General features: G+C 39.3%; 1 protein-coding gene across 4 annotated transcripts in view; it reads right to left on the minus strand.

Annotated features, from left to right (window-relative positions):
- SNX14 (sorting nexin 14) overlaps positions 1 to 20,553 on the minus strand; it is a 53,491-nt gene extending 32,938 nt beyond the window's left edge. For 2 of the 4 annotated variants that reach the window (XM_054061514.1, XM_054061512.1), the window contains exons 1-12: positions 20,356 to 20,553; positions 20,142 to 20,262; positions 18,630 to 18,703; positions 18,439 to 18,517; positions 12,315 to 12,358; positions 7,446 to 7,533; positions 4,614 to 4,698; positions 2,647 to 2,803; positions 2,281 to 2,356; positions 1,464 to 1,508; positions 1,292 to 1,372; positions 1,036 to 1,150 (exon numbers count right to left, since the gene is read on the minus strand). In XM_054061514.1, the coding sequence (XP_053917489.1) occupies positions 1,036 to 1,150; positions 1,292 to 1,372; positions 1,464 to 1,508; positions 2,281 to 2,356; positions 2,647 to 2,803; positions 4,614 to 4,698; positions 7,446 to 7,533; positions 12,315 to 12,358; positions 18,439 to 18,517; positions 18,630 to 18,703; positions 20,142 to 20,262; positions 20,356 to 20,495 (1,105 nt within the window). In that variant the 5' untranslated portion in view covers positions 20,496 to 20,553. Of the gene's footprint in view, positions 1 to 1,035; positions 1,151 to 1,291; positions 1,373 to 1,463; positions 1,509 to 2,280; positions 2,357 to 2,646; positions 2,804 to 4,613; positions 4,699 to 7,445; positions 7,534 to 12,314; positions 12,359 to 18,438; positions 18,518 to 18,629; positions 18,707 to 20,141; positions 20,263 to 20,355 lie in introns of all 4 variants that reach the window. The other 2 variants (XM_009564787.2, XM_009564786.2) reach the window with 1 other exon arrangement.
- Positions 20,554 to 27,549: the final 6,996 nt, after the last annotated feature.

Here is a 27,549-nt window from a genome sequence, read left to right on the forward strand (position 1 = left end):
AGAGAAGTTTAGAAAGAAAATGACACTGAAGTTTACCCAGAAAAAAAAAGACTAACAATGGGCAACAGCCTCAATTTGAGTAATCTTCCTGCTAGAGGAAGCAGCTCTAGGGAACTATAGAAGCATCACCTTTATAACCCCCTGCAGGCACTACCAGCGCTGAAAGGTGACTGCTTTGTCAGTTTTTGGCAAGAAGTTTTCCTGACAAAAAGCCAAAATGTTTGGAACGATTATGAGCACATAGGAAGCTGCATGCACAGAGATCATTTATATTTCTCTCATAATGACTAATGATTTCTGTGGTATTTTATGAAATAATGTCTGTCTAATTTAACTTCATATCTTCCTGATGAGGCTCTGGATATGAAGGCACACTCCTTTCCTATGCAACACGGAAATACTTGTTTACAAAAAAACCCCAAAAACAACATGCTTTTGCTAAGCCATTAATTAACTACTACTTGACAAAAAAACTTGAAATAAAACACTAACTTAGAGAAACTACACAGAAAACCTTAACGTTGGAATTCAGGCAGCTTTTCAAACAACATTTGTGTAATGGTAAAACCAAATGCCTGCTTTATAACCAAGGTACAGTTTACCAAATAGGTTTCAACACTTAACACTTCCATTATGTTTCTGTTCTTCACAGAAATCAGAATTTTAAAGCTAAGAGAACATGAGTAGCTATTTATGAACAGTTCATTTTAGTAATATTTTAGTAACTACATATTAAAAAATGGCAGCTGTAATTTGTGTCCTAATTTTTTGCTTACAACAATATTCTATTTTAAAACGTCCAACCATTACCACTAAACAGAAATATAATTAAGACCTACAACCCACGTCGACACTTAACACTGCCAAGATTAGCATTCAAGAATCAGCACGCATTAAAGTCAACACAGATCCTGAAAGCTAACCTCTTGCTTAACTACACTGCCTAGTTCTGAAACTGATATTCACTTCAACATGCAAATGCTTAAACATTTTGAAGACCAGCAAATACACCTCAGCACACATACGCAATCTTACCTACGGTCAGGCAGAACTGCAGCACATGGACTGCCCCTTCCTGTTTCAGGAAGTTCATAAACCGAAATAAAAGGTCTTGCTGATCTCTGATCTCCTTTAGCTCCAGTTTCAGGACCTTAGTAAGTTAAAAATGCAATCAGCCAATTTTCAAACTTTCATGAGTATATAAAGAATGCGAGGAGATGTAGAACAAAAACAGCAGGTAAAGCAAAACACATTCAAAACAGGAAAGGTAATAAATGTTGCCTTTTCTTACAGATGGCTTTTTATTTCTTGGCTCAGCAAATTTCTGAAGGAACGGAACCAATGAAGAAGTAGGTTCAGTTGCCTTCTCAGGCTGCAGAATAAAAATACAAGGGACAACTGCATAAGAAAGCTTCCTTAACGGGTAAACAAAGTACTACTGTTTCAATTTTGTCAGTACTCACTGGACTATCATCAATGAAGATCAGCAACAAATGATTGACAGTGTCCTGGAGGAAAAAACAACACAAAATTACTATGAAAGACATTCAACAAATTAGATTAAAATAATTTCACAACTATGTTACGCCCAAGCTCAAACCTGTGAATGTATAATACTTTAAAAAAACCCAAAGCCTGGCAACACATTCGAGAATTAGCCTTCAATGGTCTCTTCAAATATTGACAAGTCAGGGAATTTCTGAGGAGACCTGCACAGAAACATTCTTTACTCAGTGGAGGAAAGCTGCAGAAAATGTTTTTAATGCTAGTGCAGATCCTTGCATTGAGTTGATACCTTAGTAAGTATTGCAATTTTGCCTATTCAAATATATGCATAAATAAAATCAAAGATGTTCCATCTTTAGAAATAGGTGCCCTGTTATTTGCAGAACAAAGGACAAAAGAATTTATTTCAACACAGTTGCAAAAAAGGCTGATTTATTTACACTGCTACAAAGACACATACAGCCAGAGTTCAAGTAATTAAGCTCCTGTTTAAATGTAGTCACAGCAATGTGAAGACGCTTTTACTAGCACAGCATTCTCCCATTTGACAGGAATTGTAGTCCTTCCTTAAAAATACATGCTTAAGACACCACACCAATACTGCATTTTAGTTCAGTCAGCTAAAAACACTGGCTACAGGATCTCATTTTAATTTACTCTGTCAAAATGCACAGCAAGTAAATCATAGTGCATCATTTGCTTTAAAGCAACGTACTTAGTAGGAAAACAGTAATATTGAATAAATTAAATTATTCCTATGCTCCAAAGTCTTACAGGATCAGCTAAGAAATCCATTGAGGGAAGGAAAACAGAACCAGGCAGAATTTCTCTTATCAGAAGAGCCAGGGATCTGAAAAAGACAAAAAGAAGAAAAAAAAAAAAAAAGAACCGATGCTACATTGCATCATTTTCTAAGTGAAGCTTCCAATGCCATTATATTTTACTGGGAAATATTTTAGTATTTTGTAATACCTTATGCATGTTAGACTATTTTTAAGATAAAACAAAAAAATTCATAAGCAAAGAGATAAGAAGGAGGGATGAGCCAGATAACTTCAGAGTTCATTCTTTCGCTCCCCAGAATTACTGCACCACACAGTATGCAGATACTTTAAAGGATAAAATTCTAAAGTTCTATACCTGCACTCTGTTGATTTTGGGGGCAAAATATAAGGAAAAAGAAGTTCAGTAAGTTTTCTTAAGTAGTGAAGTTCATCTCTTCGGCTTCTCAAAGCAACATGGAGTTCTGGTCCATATTCTTCTAGAGCAGCTTGCTGTAAAAATTCCGCATTTTTTACTGCAAGTGAAAAACAGTATTATGAGATGTTTCTGCTTTTTCTTATTATGAAGTAAGAGGCGACTGCATTTCCTTTGAGCTAATCAGTTAATACTTTTAAGTACATACACAACTGCTGATTCAATGTTGAAACTCCACAGAAGAACCTTGGCTTGGATTTTGAAGCCTGTCTATGTAAAAGTAAAACCTCACATTGAAATCAGAATTCCTTCACCAGACAATTGCCGTATGCAGTTTCCAGAATATTTCTCATTTATAATTACTGAAGAACTCAACATTTTGATTCTTCTAAACAACTGCATTACCTGAAGTCTGTTTCCACTTGCTTTTTTCCTCACCTTCTTCACGGTCTCCCATTTATTACACTTCTACCTACTGACTTACCTACAACACAACTTGAAATCAATGTCTTGTTTCCCGATTAGAACACTTAGAAACAAACGTGAAAGAATGTACACTTGAAACACATCATAAATCAAACCAATGCATGGGAATCTGCCTCTTCTACACAGCAGTACTGAGTTGAAAGGATATTTGCTTTATCAGATGAAAATCTACATATACTAATTAATATCAACAATATTAAATTCCTTCTAATCACTTCTAATCATGGAGGTGTCTGTGCAAACAGTGAGCAGTTACTAAGAGATGTAAGGATAAGAAGAGTAGGAAAGGACTAGGCTCAACTAGCAACCACAGCAAGGCCTGAAAGCTGCCCCTGACCCTTGTACTACAGGTGGCTGATTTTGCAACATTTATCAGAAAGCGGTAGTAAAAGTAATTTTCAGCTGCTATTTCATGTACCTGCCTTCAGGGAAGAAGTCTTTTCCTCTAAAACATTGAAGAATGTTACAATAATTTCAATGCTGGACATTCAAAATTCAGCTCTCTGCTGCTAAAGTGTTTCCAACTCCTTAGTAGAAATCAAAGGAAATATGAAATTTGGCATAAACAGCACTGCAAGATAATCTAGTATCCTGAAATTGTTGTTGTGCCATGAAAGTGGGATCACAATGGATGTTTATGTCTCAATATTCCTGTTATTCATACCCACTACTCATAGGACCAACATCATTTATTTATGCATATCAAGCAGACATTTTGAGGGAAGGGTGGAAAGTTCATGACTCCAGTGAAAGTAAACATCTATGCTTAAAAGCTGAATGAAACCACATTTGGTAGACATAGCATTGTGGAACACAGCCAGTTATAAAGAGAACTATTTTCCAGGAGGAATATTTTCCAAACATTCCTTCAACGTCCACTTTTAACGTAATTTTTAAATTAGGATTGTGAAGATATTTTTAATTGGGTAATAATTAAATATGTTACTGCTCAAAGTAGCTTATAAACATAAACTTAACTCTTTGACATGTTGAACTCATGTTAGCATGCAGATGTGAAAATCATTCTAGCTACAGGAGTTACTTACAGTACCCTGCACAGACCTGCAAATCATTTCATTATAATTGCTCATCTGGAATACAGAGGAAAAAGTTCAAGAAGCAGTGCTAAACGATTGCTCTGAATAGATAAAAAAATCTCAACATTCCTGTTTACCATACAGAGAAAGAAATTTAGTGTTTTCAATGTGTGCAGATGAAAATCAAAACTGAGCAATTATTTGTACTGTAACTTTTTCCCTACTTGTCTTTGCAACCTCCAGAAGTAAAATGCAAAGGGGTCACTTTTTGTTTTTAAAGAGAAGGCAGTGAGGATGAAAATATTTAGCAAATACACTAACAAACATACAAGAAGAAATATTTACACTTCCCTTCGAAACTGACAACATATCAAGTCTTCACATTACCTTTCTGCCTGGCCTTGGCTATCACTTCAATGTGTTTCATTGCTGCCTTGAGCATTTTCTTTGTTACAACAGTTGGAATATCCACCTAAAGAACATTTTTAAAATAAAAACAGAATTGGGCTATTTTTTTAATTCAAATTTATTACAGACAACAACCAAACATATTTATTTTCTCGTATGTCCCCAATAGTGACTCGACTACTGGATGAGGGAAAGGCTGTGCATGTAGTCTTCTTGGACTTCAGTAAAGCCTTTGACACAGTTTCTCACAGCATTCTGCTTCAGAAACTGTCAGCCTCTGGCCTGGATGGGTGCACACTCTCCTGGGTTGAAAACTGGTTGGATGGCCGGACCCAGAGAGTGGTGGTCAATGGAGTTAACTCCAGCTGGAGGCCAGTCACAAGTGGGGTTCCCCAGGGCTCGGTACTGGGTCCAGCCCTGTTCAGTGTCTTTATCAATGACCTGGATGAAGGCACTGAGTGCACCCTCAGCAAGTTTGCAGATGACACTAAGCTGGGTGGAAGCGTGGATCTGTTGGAGAGTAGGGAGGCTCTGCAAAGGGATCTGAACAGGCTGGACTGCTGGGCTGAGACCAATGGCACGAGGTTTAACAAGGCCAAATGCTGGGTCCTGCACTTGGGGCACAACAGCCCTATGCAGTGCTACAGACTGGGGGAAGAGGGGCTAAAAAGCTGCCGGGTAGAGAAGGACCTGGGGGTGTTGATTGACAGCGACTGAACATGAGCCAGCAGTGTGCCCAGGTAGCATTTACAACTTGGGTATCAACTCTGACTTCTACAGATAATGTTTTTAGTAGTATGTGCATCACAGCAATTTATTGAGGCTTTCTGAATTTGTATGTGTGTGTGCACACAGAAACACAGCAGAAAAAAAAGCATAAGCTTAAAAAAATGTACCATGGCATGAGATACCATGCTCCCCTGCATGACTTAGCACACCACATTTCCATTTTGTTCCAAAACAAAGTTGTTATCAGTATCTTTTTGCTTGCGATACCTATAGCACTTCACATACAAATAAAATAAAGTACATTATTCTCTAGGATGGATAGAAATAAATCTATAAATTTGTGAAGAGAAATGCATTTATCTGATGGCCTTGATTTTGTAGTTCCCCTGACAGTGCTTAATACAACACATCTTGAGTTTTTATTGCAAATGCTGTCTTCCCTGATACACAGAACTGAGGCATTACATTTACTTCGTTACTGTCAAATGCAGATACAGTAAATTAATACCGGTATAGCTGATCTGAAATAACATGATGAATACCTTCTAATATGATCAGCAGGAGTTATCACCATTTTCTGAAACAAACAAGGGATGTAGAAACAATGTAACTAACACTTGCATGTATTAGAACTCCCTAAGGCCTTACTCTATATTTTCACTTTGAAATACATACTTCCCTCTCATACCTTTATATAATGTCCGCGTGACACAGACATTTCCTGATCTTCCCTCATGTTCACTTTAAAAAGCAAAGTGCTTAAGCCAGAGTAAATAAGAAATTCATCTGGATTTGATATATAACAAGGACAGAATGAAGCTGTTAATAACTCATTACAGAGGACACGTACATCTTGTAGTTCAGGAAAAATTGCTGTTACTAAGGAGAGGGAAAAATACACACATTTATGGCAGTTGCTCCAACAGAGGGGCCAGCACTGAATAAACCTGGAAACTGAGTTAGCAGCTCTTCCTGCTTAGAATAGCCAGAAATTTAGCTCCTGTAAAAGAGGCTTGAAGCACTTTACCAGCAAACATGTATGCGCTAACACACTAAACATACTAAATAAAAAAACTTGAATCTTTAGTCTTCAAAACATTTAAAAACTACATTAATCTCAGAACGGGCCTTGGGCCTTGGGATCCAGTGGGAGGTGTCCCTGCCCATGGAAGGGGGGTTGGAACTGGATGATATTTAAGGTCCCTTGCAGCCCAAACTATTCTATGAATCTATGAATCATACCTGTTTTAATTCTTATAGTAAGCTATTCACTTAATGACAGCCTATTCTTTATAGGCAAGGTAAGGACCTTGCCTGCATTGTAAAACATCAAGCAAGCAGAAGCTATGAAGAAGACATGCTGCTACCCATTTTCATACAGTTCTTTGTCAATAATTGTCAAAATTGTTTCTACTTCAATTAAGTCACTAAAATACAGGAAAAAGATAACCTCAAGGTTTTAATAATGTCTTGCACTGGTGTAAAAAAATACATTCATTTGCAAGAATCATAAAATGCTTTTGGTTGTGAGGAACTTCCAAAGATCAACCAGTCCAATCTCCTGCTGTGGGCAGGGACATCTTTCAGTAGATCAGGTTGCTCAAAGACATGTCCAGCCTGATGTCAAACAAGAGGGAACGTCCTCAAGCTGCACCAGGGGAGGTTCAGACTGGATATTCAAAAAAAATTTTTCACAGAAAGGGTCATGGGACACTGGCAGAGGCTGCCCAGGGAGGGGGGTGAGTCACCATCCACAGAGGTATTAAAAAGATGGGTAGACGAGGCGCTCAGGGACAGGGTTTAGTGGCAGATAGGAATGCCTGGACTAGACGATCCAAGAGCTCTTTTCCAACCTGGTGATTCTATGATACTAGCATCTTCAAAGATGGTTTATAACTAGGAATAGGAGAAGCTCCAGAAGGAGGGAACGATAATGCAAAGAAGAAACCTCGATGTAAACCACCTATGCTTTGTAAGACTGACTTTGGAATTGCCATTTTAAAAAAAATAAATAACTTGCTGCAGATGGACACCACTTATTTCTGATGGAAAAAACTTTTTAATGCCTTTAAGTCACCTTACCTTGTGAATTCTCCGAACTAATACAGATGCAAAAAACCGCAGCGTTCCTCTCAATTCATCCACTGAAGATTCATCATCAGTAATATTTCTGCAGTATCGTAAAGCATGTCATGTAAGAAAACAGAAAATACATTCATATTAATCCAACCACAATACATTTGGCCAACTAAAAGGCTGGATCAGATCTTTCAACAGTGACACTGCAACTGGTATTAACTGAAATGAAAGCTACGAAGCGTGGGCAGAGAGTAAGCAGTCGTCTATTTGAGTAAAATATACACCATTCCCACTGTGTTTGTGCACACAACAATGGCTTAAGAAATATAATATTACATTTATATTATATATTATATTAATTATAATATATAATTAAGAAATTATATATTACGATATGTAATTCCAAGAAATTAGAGTTATGTATCAATTCCTGCTCTAACATACTGTCTGCATGATACTGACTGAGTAAAGTCTAGCTTAGTTTAGACATGTGAATGTTTCCTACTCGAGTGGCATGAAGTGAAACCAAATTACTGTCAGCAAAGCCTTTAGAACAAGAGTACCAGAAGTCCCAGTTAAGCTTGTCAAAATTGGATTTTCTCTACTCACACAAGACCTTCTATCCCCCAAGATTTCAAATAATTTTCTTCTGTTCTAGTAAAAATCTGGCTTTGCTCACCTCTTTTAAGTTAAACTATAAATTTGACAGTTTCTCATGTAGTTTTTAATGAAATAGGTACATCCCTCGTATTTCAGCTCAGCCTCTTCCAAAGGAGAACTTTCATTAGTATTTTTTCAACAAGTTCTAATACTTAGATACCATTTAATACAATAACATTCTCTTTTTAAAATATAAAATTGGGCCTATTTCTGGTCTAAACATATTAGCATTTCGCAGAAGAGAAAGCATAGCACAGGAAACCAACAAATGACAGAATTTATTTTTTGAAAAGCTGATCTATTTTTGATGTAGCAGGAAACGTCAAATCAACTACAAAAAAAAAGAAAAGAATATCAACCTAACCTATGGGCACTTGGAACAGAAATGAAATTATGTGGTTTCTGCTTGGAAAAAAAGAAGTAAAGAAGAATTTAAACAGATTGCCAAATCACTACGTCAAAGTATCATCTAAACTTTTTATCTGGCAACAGACAGAACAAAAACCTAACAGCATTTAAGCATATATGGACATTAGAGTATGACTAAAGATGATGGTAAATATTTATTATAACAGCTGAGTAATGACACAAAAAAAGAAAGATACTTCTTGCTTTAGCCAACGACCATATGTAAAAGCTACCACAGTTTATGACTCTAGAAGCATTTGCATATGTAGTAAAGGCATTATTTGCATTAAAAATATCAATACAAGCAACAAAGTACACGTAGAAAATAAAACTGCTATGTCTATAACATCATTTTTCATAATTCAGCATTTTAAAGCAACATTAGCCTGGATTATACAGCATTCAAATGTATGTTGAAGATTAAGCGCTACATACAGATACCAGTGACCTGGTCAAAGTATGCAACTAATTGCATGAAAAAGCATCTCAAAGAAAGCAGCCTGGCATAAGGAATACAATCATCCAAGAACCAATCGTACACAGATAAGAATAGTGCAGGGGAAGGTTCAGATTGTTTTACAACAAGGAGCTAACATTCTGGAAGCAATATGGTTAGCAAATTCCCACACTGCCAAAGGAAGCCAAAGAATTAGCAAACAAATTGTATGACTGTATTACTAGTATTTGACAGACAAGATATATGAAGTAATTTTGACCAAGAAGTTGTTATTTTATTGACACTTGGATAACCATATCTTGGCTAATTCTACTTGAACAAGACTTTATGCCACGTACTTTTACAACATGCCATAGGTTTGTAGAAACATTCTTTTAATCACCAGCAGACTGAAGACCAGTGGCAAAAAAAAACCCAAAACATCAAAAGCCTGTAAAATCTCAAGTATCTAGTGACACAGTGGAAGGTCCAAATAATTAGCTTGGAAACATTTTTAAAACTGGCTGCATTTTCCCAGAATTTGAGGAAAAAAAAATTAAAAACATAATTGTCAGTATAACAGAGATTTGCTAAAAGGTCTCAGTCTGTTAATTGTAAACAGTAACCAAGTCCAATGTCTCAAAAAGATACACCCAACTGCTGTGCACGCAAAGTCTTACGGGATTTATTGATAAATTAAAACCATATACAAATAGTGGAGTGACTTTTTTTTTTTCCTTATGTGTGCCAATTACTCTTACAAAATTTGGCCAATTCCTGTGAAAAAGATGAAGAACATAAGTTGCAAGCAGCTAAAACTGTAAAACTATGGTTTGTAGCTCAACAGAAACCCTGGGTGTTTCTTGCATTACTTGCACTTAAAACAGAACCAGCTCCATACACGAAAACACTGGGTTTAGTCACTATCAAAGAAAAATGTTTCCACAGTAATGTATTACAAAAATGTAGTAATTAGTAGATTCCAATCTAATCAGAGAGAATTGGAGTTGCAGTAACATCAATGACCAGAAAAATTCAGTAAACATAGTGATTCATTCAAACTTTGAAGCCTCCAATTTAAAATGAGGTATTATAGATTTATTGTACAGCAAACAGCATAAATAATAAACTCAGACCAATGTTTTGTAGCTCTGCAAACTTGGATTACGTACAACTATGTTCTACTCTTCTCATGTAGTTGAAAGAAATCTTCAACCACAGATATTTAAATATAACCAGTACAAATATTTTGAAACAACAATGCACAGGTATAACCAGCTATTTTAGTAGAGCTCACTGTATTTTCAGCACTAAACTTAATTCCCCTGAAGTCCCAAGATTAGGGATGTTTGCCTCTAAATTTTAACCTGTTAATAAAACATTACACATTCTTACACTGTTTATTAATGAAACAAACAAACCACAGCTTTTCCCCACTTAAAGCACGTTATTTCTTCAATGATAAATCTATGATTTTATCTTGCAACACACATTTCTGGGACATGTTACTGGGCTTCTGGATGAGAAATGTCATTTCACCTTTCTAACATCCAGAGTGTGCAAGGCAGCATCAGCTGGCAGGGCACAAAAATTAAAATAAGCAAAATAAGAATTTAAAAAAACAAAAGAGAGGTAGCTTCTGCACAAATTCCCTTCACTTGAAAGGGAGCAGCAAGTGTAAGAAATTATTCCCAGACAGTTCTGCAAGGGAAACCAGCAGCAAACTTCTACTAACCTAGTCTGGCAAGTCTGAATCGCCTGCTGGTAGTTACCCACACTGCTAAATAAGGACAGTCCGCATGCAGGGGCTTCTGATTTGGCTCCGTGGAGAATTATCCAGAGCCAGTGAGGTTCATTAGCTCAGAAAAAACATCTCATAAATGCAAATATCCTTACTCCAGGGTAAGCTGAGCTATGCAGTAGAGGTACACCTAGGTAGGAAAAGTCAGAACTAACATACTGTACAAGACAGACAAACACTTGCACTATGGAGCTAGTTCAAAATCTGGAAGTGCAACCATGTAAATGAAAGGCAGCGCAGGAACATCTCTACAGCTCAGAGGGTGAGATATAGCAGAATCTAGGCTGGCTGGCTCCACAGAAAGTATATTTTACCCTGCGCTTCTGACTGCATGTTACTAATCCCACCACACGATGTATTCCAGACTTCCACCATCTTGGGTGTCAGAGATGAGTAATATGTGGAATCCAAGCTTCCTTGTCAGTCCAAACCGAAGACACTGAAGATACTTTCCACCAGCCAAACAATCCTATCCGATTTCAAATTATGAAACAGAGAAGATGGTACCCTTATATATGTTGCTTTAATCAAACAGCTCAACAGAACATACTCTAGTTTTCCACATCTGAAAGTTAAAAACCTTGAGTTTTCCAGCTTGATCATCTACAAGACACAGTCCTAAAGCTCCCTCTGCTGTTTGCATAAGCAGTTAAGCTTTATACTTCAGCGTACAGATAAATGTAAGGCATACAGCTATTGGCCACAATTAAAAACCAATCGGGCAAAGAAGTCTGCACAGGAAATTTCAGATCCCAGACAGACAGCTAAAAAACCCAACATAGAGTAAAAGGAAAAAAGGATAAATTTCTTTTAGTACAAAATAAAACCTTTCCATCCAGTGAAAAAGTCAAATTCAGAATTAAGGCAAAATGTTATTTCAATACATTAATGCCAGCATGATCAACTAAAAATATATTTAGTAACCTCTTACAAGTACTCTGAAGCACTAATTACTACATAAAGGCATAAGGCAAAAAAAAAAAAAAAAAGATAGCTGTTGTCTTTTCTTTATCCACAATTCTGAAGTTATTTACACAGTACTGCTCTACTTTGCTCAGCATAACCACTCAAAGCCTTAAAACTCAGCAAACCACCAGCTTCTCTGCAAGAAGGTGGCCACAAAGCATTCAAAATACCTTTTCTATATTAATTGAAAGTAGAACTTTTGTTTTTAAAAAGCTGTATTTTTTTAAGCAATACACAAGATCAGTATGTCTCTCATCTGTAAATAAATTTGTAGGGATCTTTTAGTTTTTACACAGGCTTTCATCAAGCCTTATGTACTGCCAAGTAAGAGTTATTAGGAAATTACCATATAAAAAATGAATAAACTAAAGGCGTTTTTAGAATGAAACGGAGATTTTAGAAACACTACTATCATACCTAGATTATTAAAAGATCTGTTCTATCCTGCCAAGAGACAATAAAACATGAAAATAGCACTTAAAAGTACATTTCATATCTAATTAAAGAAACACAAATGTTTATTTTCAGGTGACTATTTTTTAAACAGTCTGACAAACATTTATGATATTCGAAAATAGTAACTTTTAGGTAAAGCTCATACCTGTACCATGGATAAATAAAGTTTTCCAGCACCAACTCAAGCACCTGTGCAGAACAAAGACAACCATATTTACAAGACAAACAGTTTACTGTAAATCCTTGTAAGAAAAGTTAAAAACACAAACACCTTCCAAAATACGTAGAACATAATTCATACATCATAAAACTTTGTAATGTACAACTCTGTAAGTTGTGAGATCAATCATCTTGCGTAATAATCAGTACTTTGGGCCAACAGCAACAAACAAGTAGTTTCACCAGATATCGATGTCAAACAGCTGCCACTAGTGCTATCCTCAATGTGCAGCACAGTGCCACAATCACTCTGCTAAGTGAATGCTATGAGAAATGCAATCTTACCTCAAGGAGCCCTTCCGTAATTTTTCAGATCATTCCCTGTTCTTTTCTCATGTACTGTGGAGTGTCCCACAGGCATAGCCACCCATCCTACATTTATACACACCTCTAACCCTTTTTATCCAAACCTCCACCTTTTTCAACTCTTTCCCACCCTCCAAGTGGAACAGTTGATCCTGTATGCTCACCACTCGCAAAGAATGGAAAAGAAGAAACCTAAAAAGCAATTGCTAGGAAAGTTGTTCCCCTTTCTCCACACTCTGCACCACAGCTTTCAAAGCCTGCCTTTTGGTCCAGCCATCTCCTGAAGCCCCAGTGAGATTACTTCCTGAAGCCCTTGTCCTACACATATCCTCATGGCCTCCTGTCTGCTGTTCTCAGCCGCCTTATATCCCACACACATGTTTATCTGTAGGACAATCTTTTCCACCCTTTCCATCAAACCTGTTTCTCACATGCTAAGTCCATGGGTGCCTTTCCATACCAGAAAACATGGCTTAATCACAAAGAACTCGTGCCTTTGCAGCCATGTAACCAGCACACCCTGGTCCAGCTTGGCTTCCAATGTCACAGCAGAAAGGGAGCAGGGGAGGTGACAAGTCCCTGTTCAACCAACAGTCTGCCACCACCACACAGACAAGATCTACCACTAGCCAGACTGCAGCTTGGGCACCCTTCCTTACGCTTACACAGAAGTTTTAAGTAGCCATCACAGTCCTTGAACCATGATCACCAAAAAGAAAACTGAAGGGACAAGGAAACACCAGACAGTGTCCAGAAGAAGGAAAGATAAGATTTTCTTGAGATTTCTCCTCCTCTTCTATGACCCCAAGATACACTCCATACTACCTTCTCCTGTTGCAGCCTGTCCCTCAGTTGGAATCACTGCTTTAGAGATCAGTTTGTGCTCAGCAGCATCAGTGCTGATCAGGGTAGTGTGAGAGAATGCGTGTTACTATGTGAAGCTGCTGTGCCAGATTCTACAGAAGGGAATGTTTTGCAAAAGAAGTCACTGTGTTCAAAGGAAAATGTAAAATCTGTTTGAAAGGAAAGCTGAGTATAACAGCTGATACATAAGTGTCATTTATGAGAATAAGTATTACTCTTCTTACAAGATTTGCTGCTTCACTCATTCACAGTGAAATCCAAGAATTCAAGACTTGCTAAATTTACACTATCTTTAGGGCACTCCATGTCTCTGCTCCACTCATGATTATAAAAGCAGGCTCAGTAAAATGCACACCACAGCCTTTTTAGTTTCTCTCAATTCTTCAGATCTGAGCAGCTGATGAATATTCTTTTTCTGTCGTCATTGCTAAGAATATCACCCACACAAATTTTATAAGATACTCTTCCTTCTGCCATTGTTCCATTTTACTGATTTTCCCCCTTTTGTTTTTAAAGGTGAAGGAGAGATTTTATTCCCTCACCCTCTCTTTGAAGGGATGTTTTCCAGTTTAGGATAACTTCAGCTGTCCATGTTATGTATCACAAAAAGTTATCAATGTCTTTTTTTCCTACTTCTATGGGCTATCGCAGTAATAGATCTTGAAATTGTAATATGAACACATATTGATGATGGATTGGTAAGCTAAACATCATGCCCCACCCCCAAATCGTATTTCCATTAAAAGCAGGGTGGAAGAATAGGCCAGAAGAGATCAAGAAATCCCAGAGAATCTCACGTGGAAGTTAATCTTCAGACAACAGGAGGTGTGGTGCTTAGTTTCTGGCTGAGGTTAAACCACGACAGGGAGTTTTATAGTAACGATTCCATGGGACTATGCCAAGCAGATAATCCACTTGCCAAAAACCTAGAGCAGTATGCACAGAGACAGACAACTAACTCAAAATACACCTGAAGTCCACACATCACTGGTCCTGATATTGGAGGTCAACACATTCTACTAGAACTCAAGTCCCCTGTATAGCCCTCATCCTAGAAAGCAGTCCCCATTTGCACATTTACTGAACACATGGCGTGGCAGAGGCAGGCACGCATGGTGCTCCATTGCATCAGGCTGCTGTAGTGAAGCTAAGGGAGACCTACAATATGAAATCATAAATTTTGCAAAATACAAGCACAGAAGGAATAATAGGCAAATGATTGGCAGCAACTGGGGTTCCAGACATACAGTCCATGCAGTTTTCCCATTGAACCCTACAAGCCCCGAGACTGTATCAGTGTGATTCTGTAAGTCAGAAAAAAACTGTCACATCATCCACCACACTTTTGCAAAGCACTTGGAAAGCAGGACATGTGTACCCACTTCCATCCTAGCAACACCAACAATATTATTCCAGCTCAATTGCTCACACTACACACACGACAACAGAGGAAATAGGACATCTCAAAGAATGACAGCTAATGATAAGCAATTTCCTTTCCTGTAATGTTTTGTCTGTTTTGAGATACAAATGATGAGTCATTTCTTCTAAAGCCTACCTACTCTTCAAGCATTTTGCAAAATGACTGGTTACTACTCTATGTGAATGGTTTTGAATTGGAAGGAGACTGCAAGTGTAAAACCAAATGCAGCAGGTAGCAACATAAGCAGCAGCTGAAGAAAAAACAAATTATTTTCTAGCATGCACTGCAACACTGCAAGCTGGACAGTTTATCATTGCTGAGATATGCTTTCTGTGGAATGTCACAGAACAGACCCCAATTGTCAGGAGGAACTGGAGAGCTGAGCAAAGAATGATTTGGTAGCAGGTCAGAACTACCAGGTTGCATTAGATTGGAAAAGAGCAAGGATTTGATGAAAGACAATCTGAAAGCCTTAAAAGATGGTACAATGAGATAGCTGAGACCACTTCCTGAGGGCAGAATAAACAAGTCCCTGTAAGAGAGCGTGCAGGCCACTGTGCCGCTACAAGAGTTCAGGACTGGCAAGGAGCAGGTACACAATAACTGGTTTCCTGTGATGCGTTTGTCCGTTTCTTACTTTTAGGGGGAAAAAAAAAAAAAAAAAGAGACATAAAATTCTGGTCCCATAATCAAGTCAAGAAACTGAGAATTTAAGAACTAAGGAAAACAGACAGCACCTTGATCCACTAAGGTACTTCTTTCATGATGCTGGTCAAGAGAGGCTGAGCAGCCTTCCACAGATTTGACTTGCAATCATCCCTCACATAGCAAAAACGTGATTGTAGGGGAAGAGCAGAGTCCATTAACTGAATAATATAATGAAATTCTCCTTTATACAGTCTGTAGCACCTGAAATATATAGAACTGACCAACAGATATCATATCCTAATTCAAAAAGAAAGAAAATATTGCAGAAACTAACATAACGCACAACAAATTGGAAACTGGAAACAAAATTATACTTAGGTCACTGCGCTATTTTTTGCACATGATACAACACAAACTATCAAATATTGATAGATGCATTGTTGATGCAAATAAGAGTTCAACTACAACAATAAACATAAATGAAGGGAGAAGGAAAGTTCAAGCACAGGTTGTTCTAATTGTTCTAAACCATATACAGCAGCTAGATAACCAAAACAAGGCTGCAAAAGATCAAGAATTTGTGAAGTGAGAAAAACTGTCATTCCAATCCAAGAGAGAAAAATCTATACTTGTGAGAAACACTTGCGATTTCTTCTGATTTGAGTGTGTATTAAATTATTCTGTAAGCACTTGGAAACACAAGCTTAAAGACTATACAACTGATTCAAATTAGAAACATTTTGAAATTAGAAAATTGCCCAAGTTCTTCAACCTGCAAAGGAAGAACTGGAAAAACTAATCCTGAATAAAAAAATTTGGAATTATTGAAAAGTCTGCTTTTCAGAAGCAGCCTGAACTCTGCACTCCTTTAGAACCTCATTAATCTTAATTCAGTTCTTGCTGTATCAGCTTCCCTCTAATGCATGACTAACCCACAAAAGACAATACGAACAGTTTCTCCTTCCAGCCCGAAGCAGGCTATCCAATTCCAAGCACACATTACAAGCTGCATTCCCAGAACAGATGGTCAAGTGCAACACAGTGTGGGCAGAACCCCCACTACCTTTGTAACCAGCACAGAAGAGCTGCAATGGGGAACAAAGCAACACGATTTCTCATCCCAAATAGTATCCTACACAGACAAAAATGGTGCATCAAGCAAACTGTTTGTTTGGGTCCATCAAAGAGGACCACTCTAGCTCACTGCCCCAAGAAGGCACAGAGCTTGGGTCTCGCACTTCCCTCTAGTTAAGCACCCAAAGAAAAGAATGAGAAACACAACATAAGATATACAAAAGCCATGTCTACACCACTAAATAAAACAGGACCAGGTGCATGTCACTGAAGGCAAAGAAAAATAAACAAAAAGCAAAAGCCCACGCCACTCTAGTAAAAACACAACTACAGCAACAACAATCCAGTACAAAATACCAACGTGTAGCAACACATTTTAAAGATCAGTCTTAAAAGACAACTCTGGTATCTGCTCGTATTTCTTACAAATAACACGCTACAAATAACTTTTTTAGCATTAAAGACTCATTTAAGCTAAACAAGAAGATTTCCTGTTCTTACGCATTTATCACATTCTTTGGTAACTGTCACAGCCATTTGCCACCCAAATTTCTAAAAATAGTACATGCATAGAAGCATTTATGTACATTTCATTATTAAAACAAGAGGTTTAAAAAAAAAAAAAGCCTATTGAAATGATATTCAATAATATAGTTACTTTAATACACTTGAGCCCAAACTTATTTAAAAAAATAAGAGATGAAGTAATTTTAAAACAACAAACATTCACTTCTGAAACCGTAGAGGAAGTCACAACAGTAAACCAAAGTAAGTCAATAAGTTATCGGTGTTTTTTCTAAAATATTCCTCAAGTGGCCATCCCTTCCTTCCCTTAAGGTTTTCACTCTTTTGCTGCTCTTGCTGTCTACCATGCCCATGGCACCATCACGCACAGCTGAATTAAAGTGTTAGCTTGTACCACAAACACACACAGCTTGGACTACATATACCATGCTGTTAATTGTGAGACATGCAAGAATCATCTCACTTCTGACATGCCAGTTGTTCATCCTCCGACCACAAAAGTCCTAAATTGGAATTCTAAATAAATGGACATTAAGCTACATATGGGCTTACGTGCTTTCCTACCTCTAAAAAAGGACAAAAGATTATTTGTTTAGCTGCCGATATATTTAATCAAACACGAATCAAGGAAAAAAAAAAAGAGAAATTGTTCCCTCAATAGCTCTTCTAAAAGAGGAAAAAAAAAAACCCCAAAATTTCTGATTTACAGTCTTATTAAACAACAGGTACATATGCTATTCCTCTTCAAGTGAATTCACTAATTTCTTTTTCAGACAGATTTTGTACAACTCTATCGCATGATTTTAATCAGGTACCAGCACATTTTCATCTTCGTTACACAAATTTTGTAGCTGGAGCAAATCATCATTTTACTTCCACTTCAGCAAACTAAGGAGGCTGAAATTCTTACCGTTTCAACAATCAGACATGTTCAATTTTAACTGGTCTTTCATATATGTCGTGATTTACATGAATTTTTCTATTACGTCCTAGGCACACGGGACAGGAACAGTCACGTCCGTGTTAACAAGTGGGATATCTCGCCTCTCTGCTCCCTGTGCATAATCTTTCAATTCGTCTTTTACAGGAGCAAATGAACATACACGGGAAGTACCTCTGAACGACCTACTGAACCAGAAGCAATAAGTCTAAGAGACACAATATAAACTCACTGAATTTCAACACACTAAAGAAATGAACCAGCAATTACCTCCGAGAGTGATGCATCAACCTTGGAAGGCACTTTCAGATCCAGCCACGGCTGGTAGTTTTCTAGAAGCAAAGTAGGTCTGTAGGACAGCATAGAAAAGTTGATGAAACAATATTTAATTGAAAGTTTCCTACTGTTACACACAAAATTTAAGAAATAGCAAGCTTACCAGTACCACATATTTAATTTACCTGTGCCTCTTGCATTTGACCTTGCCACACACAGCACAACTGTGACCATGGGGAAATAGTTCCGGCAATTCTAACTGCTAAGGAAAGATATTTAGACAAGTTTATATTCTTCACAATGCTGACTCTCTTAACATACTAATACATTGATGCATTTCCTTTTAGACTATAAAATTACAGAGAACTGAACAGCATAAAGACAAAGTTATTCTCCCAACAGGAAAACAAGATAAAAAGGCATGGTACGAGAAACAGCTGAGAATTTAACAGAAAAATCGCTCTCACTAAAACCAAGTTTGAGGAGATGCATGCCCTTTCACATCTCCAGTCATCTCCCTGTACATCAGTTGATTTAGTAACAGACCAACTAGTTTGTACAAAACCTGCCTTACTCATAACCTTGAACTATAACACCTTTAGTCCTATGAAATTCTACATTAAACTATTTTAAGTTAGAAAACAACAGTTTCCTTTAGGATTTTTTTTCTTTGAAATGCAGTATCACTCGAAATAGTTTGACTACAATCAGCAAAACAGACTTAGCATTGACTTGCCAAAGGAAGAGCATCTTTAGAAAAAGATTAATAAAAATGAATATGACGAGGTAATTTCTCAGCTATTTATTACTCAGCTGCCAAAAATAAAAAATGGGCAAAGCATAAACTAACATGCATGAACTCTCCCTACAACCGGCTTTAGAGCCACAAACAGATTTGATGGGACTATGCACAAATATACGAAGAATCCAAAGCCTTAATCATTATGTATCTTATAAAATCATAAAGGCTGGAAAATGAACTCTAAGATCATCTAGTCCAACCATGAACCAATGATGGTACAGAGCATTTCTCAGCCAGTGGATACGAGTTGCACTTGGTAGCAAAAATGCCAACAAATACATTCTCTTTGACTCGTTTTGGACTGTTACAAAGCCAGCATCCTTTATCAGCCTGGGCAATGTGAGGAAGTGATCTCGATCAGTCGTGTACAACAAGACAAGCTGGTTACAGAATGTATTTCCTACTTAGATGCATACGTATAAATTTTCCCAGAAATCTTATGGATATTCTATTACTTCCCAAGGACAAATGGTAATGTTGCTATGAACTTCACAACAGTCAAATCTCTTGCTAACTTGCAGCTTGCTCCAGCTCTGCCCGACCTGGCCTTTCAAATGGGGAAAAACTGTGAACAGAGATAATCACAGAAAACACCTCTGTTCAGCACAGACCATATTTCATATATCATCTCGAAAGAATGAATGGTGTCTGGAAAAAAAGTTTTAAAGAAAACACGCTTTCAGAGAGACATTCTGTCTAACTTTCAAATTTCTGAGCTGAAACCTAACTCTGCTTTAATGAAAAATACTCCACTTTCTGTAACAGTAACCACTTCTTGCACCATAGTGACATGCAGGACTTCCAAAAGCGGGCACAATTCCACTCCAGTTGGTAGCGACAGGTGTTGAATAACAAGATTTAAAGAGAGCAGCAGCGCGTTCGCAGCCGAATTTACCTTAGGTTTGTACTTTATCGTAAAAAGAATACTGGGCAGGAGGGAATCCGGTCCCAAGGAGCAGTAGAAGGTGATGACACCGGCCACGAACGACCAGAAGATCATCAGAACGTGAAGATACCTTGGGAAGGAAACACGGAGGAGGCGTTACCGCCGTTTGCCGCGCCTGCCCTGCCCTGCCCCGCCCCGCCGCGGCGCTCCCGGGCGCTCTTACCGGTTGAGGAGAAGCGTGGCGGCTCCGAGGCCCAGGAGGAGGCAGCAGGAGAGCGGGTACTGCCGGCAGACCTCTCGCACCGCCCCAGCACCCCTCACCCGCTGCCGCAGCCGCAGCGCGGCCGCCCGCGCCCACCCCATCGCCTCGCCGCTTCCGGGACAAGCACCACGTGACCTTCCGCGGCGGCGATCGAGTCACGTGATGAGGGGACGGTAGCCGCGTCTCTGTCACGTGACGGGGCGGGGTGTCGCCCGCGTCACGTGACGCAGGGGATAGCGGCTCCCACGCGGGCGGAGGGGGCAGCGCTGAAGCTTTAGGGGGTGGGAAAGGGCTTCGAAGTCGAGCTCTGGCGTACCTGAACACCGCTAAACTGACCCTAGAAGCGGTTACTGTTGCAAAAAGGGAAATATTTTTGACCTAAGCTAGAGTTCAATTTCGTCTAAGGAGTTTAAAGTTAGGCAGAACTGTCCCTCTGAGAGCGTGTTTTCTTTAAAACGGTGTTTTTCCCAGACACTTGAAGGAAGGAATAAATCATTACATTAAGGGAATCACAGAATCACCAGGTTGGAAAAGACCTCTTAGATCATCGAGTCCAACCATTCCTATCTGCCACTAAACCATGTCCTTGAGCACCTCCTCAACCCGTCTTTTAAACGCTTCCAGGAATGGGGACTCAACCACCCACCCAGGGCAGTTCCAGGGCCCAATGACCCCTTCTGTGAAAATTTTTCCCTGATATCCAGCCTGAACCTCCCCGGCAGAGCTTGAGGCCACTGTCCCTTGTCCTGTCCCCTGTCACTTGGGAGAAGAGGCCAGCACCCTCCTCTCTACAGTCTCCTTTCAGGCAGTTGTAGAGAGCAATAAGGTCTCCCCTCAGCCTCCTCTTCTCCAGGCTAAACAACCCCAGTTCCCTCAGCGGCTCCTCATAACACTTGCTCTCCAGCCCCTTCACCAGCTTTGTTGCTCTTCTCCGGACATGCTCTGGAGCCTCAACATCCTTCTAGTAGTGAGGGGCCCAGAAGTGAACACAGGATTCAAGGTGTGGTCTCACCAGTGCCAAGTACAGGGACAGAATCACCTCCCTGGCCCTGCTGTTTCTGATACAAGCCAAGATGCCATTGGCCTTCTTGGCCACCCGGGCACACTGCTGCGTCAGTCAGCTGTCAATCAACATGGATGAATTAGCTTAAGCAATAATAATAGGAATAAGAAGAACCAAATCTTGGCCAGCTTGCAGTTAGAAACAATGTGATTCTAACAGGAATTAAGCTTGTTAATTGGTTGAAACAGGGAACAAATCAAGTATTGAAAGGACAGTCCTGCAGCAGGAATAAAGGACAGACCTGAGCTCACCAAGAGGACACAATGAGGATGGAGATAAGATAAAGACCATCAGAGGCTTCAGAAGACACAAAGAAACTGTGATGTGTGTACAAGAGTGGGTGATAAACTGATAATAAGTTCCAGGAAAAGCAATGGACATATAACATATTTCCAGGAATCTATATGAATGTTTATCCAGTATGAAAGTCATGTAAACAGTCTCAACAGTGGGACACATTAGGTAGATTACCCCATGTGTACCCTGGCATCATTTATTAAAGGAATACCTGCTTAATAATCAAATTGGCATCGATTATCGAGTTTGGCTTTTCATGGCATCACACTGTTCATTCTTTGAAGATGAGAATGTTTTGTATGAAGTATCGTCTGTGCTGAACAGTTGTGTCTTCTGTGATCACCTCTGTTTGCAGTCTCGCTGTCTTAAAGGCAAGATCAGGCGGAGCTGGCTCCAAGGCTCCAAATTAGCAAGAGATTTGACTGTTGTGAAGTTTCATAATAACATTAAAGTTAATCCTAGGGAAGTAATAGAATATCCATAAGATTTCTGGGAATGTGTATCCATATGCACGCATGTAGGAAATACATTCTGTAACCAGCTTCTGTCTCACTGCACAAGACTGACAGAGATCGCTCCCTCACATTGCCCAGGCTGATAAAGGATGCTGACTTTGTAACACTCCAGAACGAGTCATAGAGAATTTATTTGCTGGCATTTTCAGTATCAAAACCATATCCTTAAGCACTTCATCTGCCCGTTTTCTAATACCTCCAGTGACGGTGACTCCACCACCTCCCTGGGCAGCTCTGCCAGTGCCTGATAAAACTTTTTGGTGAAGAAATTTTGCCTGATATTCAATCTGAACATACCTTGGCACACCTTGAGACCATTCCCTCTTGTCCTATTGCCTGTCCCCTGGGAGAAGAGACCAACACACACCTCCCCTCACCCACCGTTCAGATGGTTGCAGACAGCTCCCGGGAGATCCTGCCAGCAGCCCAGTGGGATCTTAGGGAGCAGGCAGCTCCCGTGGAGATCCTGCCAGCAGCCCTCGGTGGGATGTTAGGGAGCAGGCAGCTCCCGGAAGTTCTTGCCAGCTGCCCTCAGTGGGATCTTATGGAGCAGGCAGCTCCAGGGAGATGCTGCCAGCAGCCCTTGGTGGGATCTTAGGAAGCAGGCAGCTCCCAGGAGGTCCTCCCAGCAGCATCTCTGTTGGATATTTGCGAGCAGGCAGCTACCGTGGAGATCCTGCCAGCAGCCCCTGTGGCAACACGCTTGCGTGGCATTTCCAGTGCTGCTGGGGGACAGGCTGTGCTGAGCCCTGTAAATAGAATATCTCTGGTGACAGAAAGCTTACCTAGTTATAAATACATAGGTTCGGGGCAAGAGGGGCTCCCAGAAACTGCCACATCTGATTAAATGCTCTATATTTAGATGATGACTAAACTAAATCATTTAGTGACTGGGACAAACACCTCTCAAAACTTGCTTATATAGAAAAGGAACTGGATAGGAAATGTAACAGACGTTCCATAACATCATAAGTATATAAGGTTAAGACGCTGAAAATGCACTAATTCTGGAATGTAGTTTATTGCTATTGAGAACAGTTTAAAGCCAACTTCACTGAATAACTGCCTTCAGACACAGCACGAGTCACAAGCTGTCAAACTGCTTGAATGCTTTCTCTGCAGTTACTCAGTCTTACTAAGCCCGGAGTTAACCTGTAAATACGACACTACTGGATACTGGAAGATCAGTTCAATGGACAAAATAAAAGTGCTTAAACAACTTCAGGGAAATCTCACTGATAGAGGGCTTCCAAGCTGCAGATAGAAAAAAGACCTGTTCAAGGAGAAGCGACTGCTTTTTCGAGCTGTTTCGAGAAGGTGCTGTTGCCTTTTATATTCATCTGCACTAGTCCTGCATAGGCGTAACTGAGCAAAGGGTATGCGAGTGCACATGAAATACTTCTGTTCAGAAGAGTCGCATTTACATATCTTCAGTGAAAGCCCTGCAACAACACTGTTGAGAAAAAGTCAGTATTTGGAGTCAATATCTAGAAATCGAAAGCTGCAAACAGCTTTCATAATCTTTGCTCAGAAGTTTTGTCATTTTATGCAACGCTTCCCGTGACCTCTAGAGTAGGTGAAACGCTGCAGTTTGACTTCAGCATGTTGACCTTTCTCAGAGAGCTTGGCAAAAGGCCAGAGTCAGCTTGAATTTCTTTAAGAGTGTCTGCACAGTATCATTTCATGTCAGTCCACATGTTTTCTATTAGAGAAAACCCAAACAAATAAGGTGCATACATAAAGCCAATCTCCATACAGTCCACTCAGTGGAAATTAATTTTCCTCAGAAGATGCAGTTTTTTTACTACCTACTTACTTAACCTCAGCTTTACTGCTTATTTTTACTTATTTATTTTGCAATGTTTTCAACAAGGACTAACTTTTTAAAATCTGGAATTCTTAACAAAGCATCACATCTCTATAACACAGCAAGTGACTTGCCCAGGTGATCAGGAGGAAGAGAAGACAAACTTCTGCTTCCATTTGTGTTCTCTACTCTAGGGAAAGTTTCTTTAACCTGTAGTTTCATTGTTTAGGATTATGTTTATTTACTTAAAACTGCCACATTCACATTTGGCATTAAATGTGCCTTATAATCTGAGAAGCTGTGTGCTTTCCTTTAGTTCACAGAATTTAAATCAGCTGCACAGACACTACAGCAACCTCCTTTATCTCATCCTGCTCCAAGACAGCAGCATTAGCATTGCCCATCACCCTCTGTAACCCTTGCCCACTCAGATTATTCTGCTATGCTGAAGGACATAGCTGAGGTATGTTTTCCAACAAAACAAACCATGGAAGAACAAAAGTAAAATATTGACAACACCAAGCTTTTCAAAATCCTGTTAATCTTATGTGAGAAATAAGAATTTTATAGCATCATAGAATAGTTTGGGTTGGAAGGGACCTCAAAGCCCACCCAGTTTCAACCCCCCTGCGATGGGCAGGGACACCTCCCCCTAGATCAGGCTGCCCAAGGCCCCATCCAACCTGGCCTTGAACACTTCAAGGGATGGGGCAGCCACAGCTTCCCTGGGCAACCTGTGCCAGTGTCTCTCCACTCTCATCGGGAAGAAATTCCTCCTTATGTCTAGCTTAAATCTGCCCCTCTCCAGTTTATACCCATTGCCCCTAGTCCTGTCACCACAAGCCTTTGCAAACAGTCCCTCTCCAGTTTTCCTGCAGCCCTTTCAGATACTAGAAGATTGCTATAAGGCCTCCTCAGAGCCTTCCCTTCTCCAGGCTGAATTCATATTTTTTCTCTCTTCATGTAAGTTCTTAGGAATATTCTCTGGCTAAGTGGAGAATTGAAGGGGAAACGATGCACCTGGAGATGGGCTCTGAAGCAACATCACCAGGAATGGGTTATTCTGGAAAGCTAGATTTTATTTTACTATTAGGAATGTAAAAAGTTCTTTCACTGATAATACAAGTTATCTTACAGAGTCAGTTCTCCATATTTTTTATGTTTTTATATAGCAATAGAAGATCGTAATTTTAGCATTCAAAAATGTAGTACTGTAGATTTTCCACTTAAAATATACAGCTACATCTGTTCACTGAATAATATCATTTATAAGGCTCAGATTCTATTTAACCAAGTACCTTTTTATAAGCTTAAAAACCTGCTTGTTTTAATAAGCCAGGCAGTGAACTGTAATACAGAGATTCTCATCAGCTGACTGCATTTGAATTTATTCTGCAAGCCTGCTTTTACTCTTTTCAAGGCCTTACTTATCTTTCTCAAGGATACAGTTGTCCAGGCTAACTTACATAAAGTAATCCTTCATATTTGCCCAATGAGGAATTAAATTTCCTTTATAAATAATGCCCCACAAGTCCCTGATCATTTTTGTGGATCCCTTACAGAACTTCTCTTCTTCTATTCAGAAGGCTTCATATTAACTTTTAACTTCAGCCATTTAGCAGAAAACTTTAGGAAACTTCCATTTAAAATATTTAACAAATGGCTAAGTTTAAATATAATAGTGAAATTGAAGTTAGTGACTTGGATCCCAAGAAAATTAAGCATTAGCAGGTATTTGAAATATGACTTTTAAGTTCAAAACTTTAAGGGCATCCACCAACAGGTACTGGTTTCAGTCTGTGAGATAATTTGGTTGTATGCAAAAAAAGTAAGATGAAAATAAATATTCAGTAGCGCTTCTTGGCCTTTCTGTATTAAAAGAACAGTGAACTTTGGCGGAGATTAGAGGCTGACCATTTGATAGGTATTTCTGGTTTGGTTTGGGTAGGAGGATTATTAGCACTTAGGTATATGAAATTAGTTGTACCACTATAAATACAGTCAGATTCATTTCTCCATTACTGAGCTAATCACCATTATAAATACAGTCAGATTCATTTCTCCATTATTGAGCTAATCACCAAATTTATGGCACTTGGGAGTCAGCTCCCTGCACCACCCACGCAGACCTGTGCTCATTCGCTGGATGGGAATGCGTGCTGCCAGCAGTTTGTGTAGGTTCTTAAATTTGCTTCCCGGACCATCGCATTGTGGACCATAGGTTGACCCTTGATATTGTAATATTAAAATGAACAGGATGAGAAAATGATAACTGGGGCCAGAAGTACCTGCTGGATACAGCAGCAGGGGCTTTGGAGTCACAGATAAAATCCCGCACAAGTTGTCTTCTAGACAACAGGGGAGCTCAGCTGCTCCAGAAGAGCAAGAGGGGAAATGGCAGGTGGAAAGGAGAAACTATTTGACAAAAAAGAAGATAGGTGACATACTTCTGAAAAGATCACTGGTCTCCACAATGGCAGGGAAATGAGCTGACATTACACAAATTTAAAGGTTTTGTTGTGTGTTTACAAGCAGATTCAGCAGGGAACTGAAGCTGGAAGGGAGGGGCTAAGGGTTTTTGTTTGCAACAGGCCACTCAAAATTCATCATTAGATTTGGGTTTGGTGGTTTTGTTTTTTTTCAGGATACTGTAAAATACAATGTAATTAGAAGACCTGAAAATACGCACCATCCTGCATTTAGGACTGAAGCCTTGAAGTCACTGCCACCAGGCAAAGACTTGTAGGGGAGTAAAGGCACAGGGACTATGCTGGTAAGGAAATTCAAGTAAAAGAACACACTTCAAGTGACATGGTTTCCAGAGGGTCAGTTTAGTACGCCCAATAGGAACGATGGTGGGCAAACTAGAGAGGTGCTGAGGAGCATGGAATGTCTTACTGGGACAAGCAAGGTCCATTTGGGAAAATGTACTTTTGGGAAAACGGGGAAAAAAAAAAAAAAAGGCCCTGTGCTAGTGGCAGTTTTGCGTTGAGGAACTTGTAATTCCCCAGGAGAAAGTAAAAGGGGTCAAAGCAACACTATTACATATACAGAGCTGCTCTTCAAATTGTTTACATGAAAAGAATTTTGCCGAATGTGTTCTTTTGCAGACCAAGTACCAGAAAGAATTTAGATACTAGAGATAAAAATAATTTTTTCCGTCATAAGTTATAGTTTATGGGACATTAAAGGACAAGGATATAGAGCTGAAAGTTGCAAGTCGGGTGTAGATGATGACTACAGACAGTAAGAAAAAAAAAAAAACCACCATTAAGAAATACACATAAAGAGAGGCACTAGACCTGTACAAAAGACATTGGGAAAATGGTTAACGAAATTAATATTGGGTTTGTGGCAACAACTGGCAAAGGTATGTCTATGGAAATTTTACATCAGTTCACCTGAATGAAAGCTAAGCTCCCTGGATATGCACCATAATTGAGTCTTAAGTGAGGTAACTGAACTGGGATGTG

This window comes from Cuculus canorus, chromosome 3 (genome assembly GCF_017976375.1).
Source record: "Cuculus canorus isolate bCucCan1 chromosome 3, bCucCan1.pri, whole genome shotgun sequence".
Classification (NCBI taxonomy): Eukaryota; Metazoa; Chordata; class Aves; order Cuculiformes; family Cuculidae; genus Cuculus; species Cuculus canorus.